The sequence below is a fragment of the Brachyistius frenatus genome, unplaced genomic scaffold, assembly GCF_029030835.1.
Source record: "Brachyistius frenatus isolate BFR_SWC_R1_liver_20210118 unplaced genomic scaffold, ASM2903083v1 Contig_126, whole genome shotgun sequence".
NCBI classification, from domain to species: Eukaryota; Metazoa; Chordata; class Actinopteri; family Embiotocidae; genus Brachyistius; species Brachyistius frenatus.
In genome coordinates, this window is record NW_027210725.1 from 1,012,501 (window position 1) to 1,023,365 (window position 10,865).

At 44.3% G+C, this 10,865-nt stretch overlaps 1 protein-coding gene across 8 annotated transcripts in view; it reads left to right on the forward strand.

Annotated features, from left to right (window-relative positions):
- The window catches only part of smpd4 (sphingomyelin phosphodiesterase 4), a 14,742-nt gene extending 3,912 nt beyond the window's left edge, over positions 1–10,830 (forward strand). For 2 of the 8 annotated variants that reach the window (XM_069714108.1, XM_069714109.1), the window contains exons 7-20: positions 115–167; positions 285–436; positions 516–648; positions 1,294–1,365; positions 4,163–4,300; positions 6,298–6,452; positions 6,563–6,653; positions 6,760–6,857; positions 6,932–7,095; positions 7,424–7,629; positions 7,712–7,942; positions 8,348–8,479; positions 8,612–8,740; positions 9,134–10,830. In XM_069714108.1, the coding sequence (XP_069570209.1) occupies positions 115–167; positions 285–436; positions 516–648; positions 1,294–1,365; positions 4,163–4,300; positions 6,298–6,452; positions 6,563–6,653; positions 6,760–6,857; positions 6,932–7,095; positions 7,424–7,629; positions 7,712–7,942; positions 8,348–8,479; positions 8,612–8,740; positions 9,134–9,457 (2,078 nt within the window). In that variant the 3' untranslated portion in view covers positions 9,458–10,830. Of the gene's footprint in view, positions 1–114; positions 168–284; positions 437–515; positions 649–1,293; positions 1,366–4,162; positions 4,301–6,297; positions 6,453–6,562; positions 6,654–6,759; positions 6,858–6,931; positions 7,096–7,423; positions 7,630–7,711; positions 7,943–8,347; positions 8,560–8,611; positions 8,741–9,133 lie in introns of those variants that run through there. The other 6 variants (XM_069714111.1, XM_069714110.1, XM_069714112.1 and 3 more) reach the window with 6 other exon arrangements.
- The last annotated feature ends 35 nt before the right edge of the window (positions 10,831–10,865 follow it).

Consider the following 10,865-nt stretch of genomic DNA (forward strand, 5'->3'; position numbering starts at 1 on the left):
TCCTAATTCATGTCAACTCAACGGATTCTCAAATGTAAAGAAATGTGGAGAAAATCAAGCTGTCAAGACTTTCTGATAATGAGGTCGGTTCAGTTGTTCCTCAACGTCCTGCAGATCCGTTTGAGTTCTTCATGTTCAACTTCGCCTTCTGTCTCATCACGCCGAAGGTGAGCGTGGCCGACAGCCGTCTGTCTGATTGGAGAGCTTCTCCAAAGTTGTCCACTAAACTTTTCAAGGTGTTCTTGGTGTGTATTTTGGAGATCATTTCTTGGTTGTGGTTCCAGATCTTCCCTCTGGGTCAGCACGGCAGCTCCACGGACAGCGCCTACTTCGTGCTGGTGGACACCTACCTGAAGTACTTCCTCCCCACCGAGGGCAGCGTCCCTCCGTCCCCGTTCTCCGACTCCAGGGGCTCCGTCCCCGCTCCGTCGCCCAGGTATTCACTTTCAGAAATCTAAAGGAGAAGATGCTGAGAGTTTTTAGGATTTTTAAAGCTCCTGCCTTCGACCCATCAGATCCTCCAGCGTTTCCTTCGCCGGTTACGGCGTCCACAGCCCGAGTCTCCTGAAGCACCACATCTTCCACCAGCCCTCGGTGAACGCAGACCCGGCAGCCCAGGAGATCTGGAGGTCCGAGACCCTCCTGCAGGTGAGTCACTGATCAGGTCTGAAACTCTGTAAAGCAGCAAAATGATCCACGAGACTCAGATTTTATATTATAATGACTGTTCTAATATTTTTTATCGGAAGGTTATTTTTGGTGTTTCTGTCCATTTCATCACTTCAGTCTGCATGTTTTCTCTCCTTTATTCTTTGTCATCTTTCTATGTTGTCAGATAAAATCCAGTTTAAATAGAATAGAATATATATTGATCGTGTGCATTGTTTTTATTGTTCTCTGTAAAACATTTCTTTTGGATCTTAGTTGTGTTTTTAAATGTTAAATATAACAAACAGATTCATTTGGCTGATATTATTGCTGTTGCTCGACATATCATGAGTCTCTTTTGGCCACAATAATCATGAAATGATTGAAATTAACGACTATTTTCATTATTGATGAATCTGTAGCTTTGTGTCATGAAAAAGGTTTTAATATTTTTCTGCCATAGTTTCTTCATTTAAGAGGTTTTTCTCACAACGGAAAGGCAAATAAAATCACTGCAGAGGTGCTTCACTCAAAAAAAAGATGCGACTATTTATCAATTATTCCATTTGTGTGTCCGTCGGCTGACAGTTCGATCTGTGTTGGTTGTGTTTGAAGATGAAACTCTGTGTGCTTTGTTGTCTGCAGATGTTCGTGGAGGTTTGGCTCCATCACTACTCCTTAGAGATGTACCAGAAGCTGCAGTCTCCTCAGGTAAAGGTAAGATAGATACACCCCCCTCCCCCCTCCCCCTCTTCACACACACACACACACCTCTCTCCTGCACCGCAGCGTCGCACGGCTGGCTGCTGACTGGCTGACCACCCCCCCCCCCCAGCCCCGCCCCCCCTCCCCGTCAGCACCTGACCAGCTGCCGATTGGATTGTTTCCAGACAACATACCACACAACTTCCACATATTATTTCCGTTTCTTTTGATTTAAAATCTAAATGGTCCTGTTTATCAGTGGAGGACGACTTCACCCTGCAAGCAGCTTTAATATTATTTAATATGTCATGAGATCTCCTGTTAAAGACGCCATCGAGTGCTTTTACATGAATCTGGTTGTTTTTCCGAGCTGCTCGCAGTGTGAATCTCTCAGACAGTGAGAGCGTCCGTCGGTCTGGTTTATACCGGGAACGTTTCTCCGGAGCGTTCAGGGATGTCGGCATGTTCCTGGTAGTGGTGCTTTCGCTTCTTTTGTGCACACTGCATGTTCACCAGTGTTTGTGTTGCCGGTTTTATTCTTTATGTGGTCGCACACCAACATGAAGTCAACAACAACAACGGGGGAAGCTGGAGGAAACTCTGGAAGGTGTGAAGCTAAATATGTTCATGTCTAAAGATAAACGACACTGTTGCTGCACAATAACAGGAACTAACATTTTATTGTCGAACAGTCTCAACAATTCAGGAAATACTTTTTCAAAATAGTCGTTTTTAGATATAAAAAAAAAGAAAAGATGATTAAAAAATCAACACAGTATTGTGATGTTTTGTGATATTATTTAATAAATAGATAAATAAATGTTGGGGCGACATTTCAGACAGGTTTCTATCATGTGTTGTTCAGTCTTTATCACATAAAACTGATGTTGGTAAAGTTTTTTCTTATGGCCCTTGAAAAAAATGATATAAAATATGTCTTAATATTTCTTATCACAATAGTCGGCGTGTCATATTTTGTTTAAAATCACAATATATCATAACCACCTCTGTTATAATGGTATAAAATGGACAGAAAAACACATTCAAATTTGTAATAATAGTCATTTTTATGATTTGATTAATTAATCATCAACTAAACTTTCATGATTCACTTCCCCATTCATAGATCAGTTGGTTCATCCGCCAACAGTAATCATAACGGGACTTTATTTTGGTGTTCCTTTCACCTGCAGCGTGTTTACCATCATATATATCATATATATGATATATATGATCAGAGACTGGCGTGACTTTGATTCTCTGCTGTAAACTGCCTGTTAGTTTGTGTGATGCTGAGATGTTTTATCCACTAACATCACCGTGTCCAGTGTTTATGAAGCAGTAACGCAGTCTGCAGGTACTTTAAAATCTACATTCGTTATTTATTTACTGATTCTGGCTGCACATGAACTATTATTTTGATTAATCTGACAAGAAAAACAACAAATCTTCACATTTGAGAAGCTTTAATGATAAAATGTTTTGCATTTCTGCTTCAAAAAAGACTTTTAAAAGTGAAGAATCAATCTTGAAATATGAATAATTAGTTAAACTTGTTGCAGCTTCAGATTTATGTTGTTTAGGAAACACTGGAGCTGCATTACTGCTGCATACGTCTGCACAGGAAGCAGCTCTTTAACTCCTCGTGCCCCCTGCTGACTGATGACCTGCATCATTAATGTGCTCCTGATGTGATGTCGTCCGTGTGTCGGGTGTTGTGATGTCATAGGGGTGTTGTGATGTCGTCGGGGTGTTGTGATGTCGTCCGTGTCCGTCCTGTTCAGAGTGAACTCAAACTGCAGCTCTCAGGAAACGACACATCTGGATGCTGTTTTTGTTCTTTAAGTTTAAACTGCTAGATTGTGTTGATTATGTTGAAAGTTTTATTGGCACAAAACTAAATCTTCCAGTCCTGAGTTCACTCTGTTAATGAAGGGAAGCAGTCGAGATGGGAATCATTTCAGCTGCTCTGTAAAATCAGATTTAAATGGTGGAATCTTATAAAACACATTTATCTTGTTTTATTTTGGATGTTTTTGTCCGTTCACTCCTGCACATGTTCATATTTCTAATATTTAGCACCGTGACATGAATTGTTATTCATAAATGAATGGATAAAACATCCTTCCTTTGTTTTTAAGTCTCTAAACCCAACAGTTTTTAGCAGCTGTTGTGTTTTCTTATAAAATAATCCAGTTTGATTATTGGTGAAATGATTCCTGTCCCTGCTGCTCTCTGGTGGAGAGGAGGCCTTTTCGTCGGGAGGGGGGGGGGGCTGCAGGTGACCTGGAGTTAGCAGGTGAGGCGTTAGAGGCCTCTTCGTCGCCCCCTACAGGTGAAGCGTTGTGTTCCCACAGTCAACATTTTCTTTGTGTTTGTCTCCTCTCCTGCTCTCTGCTCCTTCCTTCCCTCCTCGATGTTTTGGACAAATGTTCCTGTCCGGTTGCTCTCCTGTTTTTCGGTGCCTCCTTTTCTCCTGTTCTCATGGAAACCTTCCTCCTGCCTCCCTGTCCTCCCCTTCCTCCTCTTCCTCACTCCCCCTTATCATCACCTCTCACCTTCCTCTCTCTCTTGGCTGTCACTCCTCCTCTTCCTCCTCCTCTTTCTCCTTCTCCTCTTCCTCCTCCTCTTTCTCCTTCTCCTCTTCCTCCTTCTCCTCTTCCTCCTCCTCCTCCTCTTTCTCCTTCTCCTCTTCCTCCTCCTCCTCCTCCTCTTCCTCCTTCTCCTCTTCCTTCTCCTCTTCCTCCTCTTCCTCCTTCTCCTCTTCCTCCTCCTCCTCCTCTCCCTCCTGGTGGTTACGGGTGAACAGCTGGCGCTGCTGCAGTACCGCCTCAGTATGTCCAGCATGCCGTGCCAACCCCACGCCCCACCAGGCTCTGGGACCCTCCACACCTACCAAGTACTTTTACCTTTTCATTCACCCCCGCCCCTCTGGGGCCTCCTGGAGGTAAACCTCAGTCAGCTCCGGTCTCAGTCAAGGCTCCTTCTCTGGTACTCCCCCCCCTCCCCCGCGGTGAGACGTCGTCCCTCCGGTCACCAACCTGAAGACGGCAGATATGTAGTCTGCATGCTTTGATCTGCTTTGGCACCGAATCATGTGAAGAGTTTCAGCTTTTGTAAGCAGCAGGTTGGCTGGTGAACTGATGGATGACGGTTATCACCGACCGACTGAATGATACGAGGACAGCCTTATTAAATGCTGGGTTCCCATTGGTCAGGGGATTTCAGGGAATTTGAAAAACTCTTTTCCAAACAGGGAATTTCAGGGAATTTACTTTACATGTTTAAAAAAAAATAAAAAATAAAAAATATATATATAATATTTATATGCATGTACATACATGTATGTAGCTGGTTACTTTCAGTGTGTGTGTTTGGTATCATTAGTGGTCACTGACAGAATTAAAAAAAAAAGTAGCTTATTAGGTTACGAGCTAATGACCGTTAATGTTGGATAATGTTTTGCCTGTAGTCTGTTAAAGTCTGTTTTTGAACCCTGATTTGGTGGGAACCCTGTTTAGTGGCTGTTCTTCATCCTTCAGGGACGTGAGCTCCATTTAAATGAGCTTTAAAATTGAGTTTTCAGCTGATTGTTAAAAGATGATTCCACTTTTCCATAAATTTGGCCTCTTAATTCAGAAGCTGATTTATTATCCTCCAGTCTGACTGAGAAGGATCCTTGACAGGAAAATTAATCCTGGAATGAAGCTTTGAAACTAAATCTTTAAACAGAGTTTTTTTTGTGTGTTTTTTTTTAGTGTTTCCCTTTTGCTGTTTGTTGTTGTTGTTGTTGTTTTTAATGCATGCTTGTTTACACTGCGTCCGGTGTGCTTTGTTGTTCATGTGGTTCAGTGTTTCTTTCTATTGACACATCGATCTCGTGTAAAGCAAAAGAAACAACTACAGTCTCAACACAGTTTTTATTACATCTGCCAGTCAAAAACATTCATGACTCCAGACGTGTCCCAGAGGTAATGTTTGTTTGTTTGTTTGTTTGTTTGTTTGTTCAGAGGAGGAAACATGACATCACGTCGACAAAGCAGCTTTGCTGTGGGTTAAACAGCTGATGGAGTACAGAGGTCCCACCGTTCATTCTGCTTCTCATTAGAGATTCAATTCAAATCACAGATGTGTGGAAGAAATATGTCCTTCATCTCAAATCCTCTGACTGAAACCTGAATTATTAATATTGGTTTTATAGTTTATTTAGGTTCTATTCTTCTGAAGAAGTCTTTTATTCACCGTTAACTACCAGGTGTGGTTTTTTTGGATGATACCAATTTCTGGTAACAGAGGAGACCGATTTCTAATATTTGGACCTGATATACATTTGCAGTAAAAATTAAATGTCCGATGTTTTTAAAGTCATTAATTTTCTCTGCGATTTAATAAATGCTAAATTTTACGACACGTAGATTTTCAGTATGATAACAACAATCAGGAATATTTGTCAACTCATTTTAAACATTTCATGTTTTATTTCCCCGACCGGATGACGCCATCATTGATCAATTAACGCACGAAGTATATTAGAATAAAACCGTAATAATGATGAAACAGTTCCATCTAAAATCAGTCTATTAGAGATGAATTTAAATTCCCCAGTGACATGAACATGATAAATCAGGCAGCTGTACTGATTGATGGATGTGGGACCTCTGTACTCCGAAGCAGGAAGCGCTCTGAGCCTGCGATGATTTGTTTGGCTGCTTCCGGACTGGGATGCGCTGTGATTGGCTGCTGATGGCGATGATTCGGGGGTGTGGTGGGCGGTGTGTGTGTGTGTGGAGTGTGTGTGGTGTGGTGTGTGTGTGTGTGCGCGGTGTGTGTGTGTGTGTGTGTGTGTGTGTGTGTGTGTGTGTGTGTGTGTGTGTGTGTGTGTGTGTGTGTGTGTGTGTGTGTGTGTGTGTGTGCTCAGCAGTGTGTGACCGCTGTTCTTTCCAGGAGCCCTTCAGCCCGACAGAGGAACACGTGCTGGTGGTTCGTCTGCTGGTCAAACACCTGCACGCCTTCTCCAACAGCCTGAAGCCGGAGCAGCTGTCGGCGTCGCCCTCCGCCCACTCGCACCCCCACACCAGCCCGCTGGAGGAGTTCAAGAGGTCAGAGCGACTCTCGGCCCGCCGGCAGACTCGTGGAGCTCGTGCTACTTTCAGTCTTTGTTTCGATGCCCCTGCGGTGACTGGTGTTGTTAACCCTCTCCGGCCTGCAGGGTGGTGGTGCAGCGCTTCGTGCAGCAGAAGCTCTACCTGTTCCTGCAGCACTGCTTCGGCCACTGGCCTCTGGACGCCTCCTTCAGAGCGGTACGCCTCCCTCTACGGCGTCTCACGTCGATGATGTCATCATGAAGCGACACGCCGGTCGGGCTCGTGGTTTGTTGTGAAGAGAGAGTGTCGTCTGTGTGTTCAGGTGTTGGAGACGTGGCTGAGCTACATCCAGCCGTGGAGGTACACCGGAGACAAGACCAACCCGCAGCCCGACCAGAACAGAACCGTACCGGACAAATGGTGAGTCGGACGGGATTTAAACGAACCTCCGGCCGCTGATTCTGTGTCTGACGTTGAACCCGTTTCCTCTGCAGGGAGTCGTTCGTTCAGGAGAACCTGCTCATGTACACCAAGCTCTTCCAGGTGTTCCTGAACCGAGCGGTGAGGACGGACCTGGTCAACGCCAAGAACGCTCTGATGGTCTTCAGGGTGGCCAAAGTGTTCGCTCAGCCCAACCTGGCCGAGATGATCCAGAAAGGTGAGGACGCAGATCGCTGCTCGTCCAACAACCGTTTATTCACGTTAATAAATCAGTTCAAAGGGCCGAAGTTGAACTGAAAGTCAGAATTAGAAAGATGAACTGAACTTCAGGACGTGAGGTCAGACTGTATTTTAATTTTTTAAGTTGAATTTGTATGAAAACAAGATGTAGAATTAGAATTTAGAATTATTCCAAACACGGAAACAACAAAATCAAAATGTAAAACGATCGTTTAAAACAGAAAATGGAGTGAGTGAGCCGACGTCGATAAATGAACGACGATCTTTAGCCACGATCAAACAGACTCCGCCCCCTGTGTCTGCAGGCGAGCAGCTGTTCCTGGAGCCCGAGCACGTCCTGCACCACCGGCAGCCCCGCGGCTACCTGACGCCCAACCAGGGCGGCAGCTTCCTGTCGTCACGGCAACGGGCGGTGACGGACATGGTGTTCCGGGTGAAGAGCCACGTCTACGCTCTGGAGGGACAGGACTGCCAGTACAAGCAGATGTTCGGCTCCGAGCTCCGAGGAGCGGTAAGTCCGCCTCCGTCGACCGGCAGGTGTGATGACATCATACAGGAAGCGCAGCGGTCTCAGGTGTGTCTCCGCCCCGCAGGTTATGAAGCTGATCCAGATCATCGCGCAGGCCCGACAGACGGCCAAGAGGATATCGGATCACTCCAGCGAGGTGGCGGCCAACAACTCCTTCCTGTCCTGGTTCGGACTCGGCTCCTCGGACCTCAACAACACGTTCGCCGGCGCCGAGCCGGAGGAGAGCGGCGAGTGTCTGAAGAAGACCCACGAGTTCCTGGACCGGGCTCTGGAGAACCTCTGTCAGATCTTCAAGGTCAGACCGTTGTTCAGGGCCGTTGTTGTTTTTGTTTACTCCCGATGTGTTCAGAAGATGTGACGCACCTGTTCTCCTCTGAGAGCTCCTGATGTTTGGTAACATTTGTTCACATAGCTGAGCTCCTCCTGAAAGAAACACGTCTCAGGATAAACCGACGATATATCCGAACCCTGTGTGAAACTGGAGGGCTTTTAATTTGAAAATTCAGCCGGCTAGCCGTGTAACTTTGATCTCTCACTCTTCACAGCTCCGCCTTCTCTGCTCTGTTTCTGTCCTCTGACCTCTGTGTGTCACTCAGGGCGTGATGCATTTAAACGATGAGATTGTGGAGAATACCATTTTGGTTTTAAATGAACCTTCTGTTTGAAAACTCCTTGTAAAAGATAAATCTGTGTTTTCCAGCTGAACCAGGGGCAGTTGAGTCAGCTCATTTCAAACCTCGGCTCCTCCCAGGACGACGGGAACTGCAAGCAGCTGCCCGACTGCATCCAGGGAGAGAACGGGCTCGTCCTGACTGAGCTGGGCCGCCGGCAGGTGGGTGTCGTACTGGGACTGAGCTGAAGGTCCGGCAGCACCGACTCAAACCCTCATACTGTGTGTGTGTGTGTGTGTGTGTGTGTGTGTGTGTGTGTGTGTGTGTGTGTGTGTGTGTGTGTGTGTGTGTAGATCATAAACGGACTGCGCAGGTTCGACATTCAGTACCAAGGAGACCCCGAGCTGCAGCCAATCAGGAGCTACGAGAGCGCCCTGCTGGTCCGAGTCCTCTACCGGATCTCCTCATTGGTCAACAACAGGGTGAGTTAGTCTGCACGTAGATCTGTGGTGCATAGATACAATAGATACAAGCTTAATGTAAAGCTTTTATTTTGATAGCACAGACAGGAAATCTAGGAAAAGAGAGAGTGGGAATGAAGTGAGGCCTTAACCGCTCAGCTGATCCGTATCCATAGTAACCAAGACAGGTTAATATAACATAACTGTGATGCAGAACATAAAACCAGGACATTGTGCAGAGTGCACTCAAACAAACTGTTGAATACAACTTATGATTTCAATGAAGGTGGCGCCACCTGGTGGTTGAAAAAAAAAAATAACAACCTTTTTTCAACAATTACCAAATAACAATGAAATAAATGTTGATCCTGAGTACAGTAGAGAACAAAAAAGTGTATTTTTACCCCCCTACAGTTCGGAGGTCACATGACCGCTCTCTGCTCCCGTCCGGACTTCCTGGGTCGCTTCGGTCGTTACTACCTGACCGACCCGGACTCGTCCAGAGTCAAACTGAAGCACAGCCCGATCTCCCGGCAGATGCTGGAGACGAACCGGCAGCCTCGGCTGAGCCTGCGGCCGCTGGCCAGCTACCGGACCATCCTGCTGCTGATGCTCTTCTACGTGTTCGCCGCCCTGCTGTCGGTCGGCCCGGCGACCAGCACGCTGCTCATCCTGGCCGGGGGTCTCCTGTATGGACTCTTCATGACGCTGCTCGGAGACAAACTGAAGACGCACTGACGGAGACGTTCTCACGCGGGTCGAACACACAGCTTTCAACCTCCCGGAGGATTAGATGTAAACTGACAACGCAGCCTTTCCTTTGAGGAATAAAGTTTTGTTTAATTTTTTACAACTAATTAATCTTTTATTTCTCCGTTCATCTTCAGAACACCAGAAAACAGTTCAGAAATAAAACCATATGTTGCTTTTTTTTATCCAACAAACCCAAATTTTCCTTCTGCTAGAATATAAAAACAAGAAAGTGCAGCAACATTTCACATTTTCAAACATTAAACAAGAAGGTTTTTTTTGTTTCACTTCAAAAACATTTAGTTCATCAACCAGAAATCTGTCGACGGTCACTGAGCGGGAGTTCGTCAGGACCGACCCGTCTCTGAGCTGAAGAGGCCCGTCGTCGTTTCAGAGGATCATTTCCGAACCTTGAACAGAACTTCGTGTGTTTGACTCGAGTGAAAAACGGACCGTCGGCTTTTCTCTTCTTACTTTTTGATACGACTGATGTAAACGTGGTTCACGTAGCTTGTAAATAATTACAGGTTTTGATTTGGTTTTTTCTTGTTGTTCCTACAAAAAGCACCTGATAACAGGTGCAGGCCAAAACATTCGAAGTGCGCTGATGGAATAAAGTATTTTTCTCAGTGAGATGCTTTTCAGATTTTTGTCCAAAAGATTCAATAAACACAATAAAAAAAAAAATTAAAAAAAGATTTGTATTTATTACAGATGTTATTTGATATTTAATGAGCGTTTTAACTTTTTTATGTCAAACAAACCTTCCAGAAATGGGAAACCCAACAGCAATTCACTGAAGTGTTTGGTTTTGTTACGGTCTTATTTTAATTACCCTTTCGTTAAACAATACTTAATTTCAGTGTAAAAATGTTGGTGTTGGTCTTGTAAAAAGTAGTTTGATGAAAAGTAAAAACTTAATTTTTCTCCCAAGGAGTTATGCTTAATTTTGTGCAGGACATTTTGTACAAATTCCAAAAATTCCAAGTGCTTTGCAGTTAACTAATAAACTGATAAGAATACAAATGGAAAAGAATAAAAGATCGACACTAATGCTCGTAATAAAATGCAAAATAAATGTTTATATTGATACCAGTAAAATTAGAATATAATAAACTATATAAACGTGACAAACGTTGAGAGAGTGGAATGTTTTAAAACATGAATGCAATAAAATAAATGACAAAAATGAATCAAGGTCATAAATCATTTCCTTTTGTTTGCCATAAAGTTGAAATATATCTCAAACTGCTGAAGACAGATGTGGTTAAAGTTAGTAAGTGGAGTTAGAGGTTTGATTATTTTCGTGAAATTCAAGTTTTCTTTAATCTATTCAATAAAAGTGTGTGAGATATTATTTATTTCATGGTTATAATGAAATGATTCGCTTGTGTTT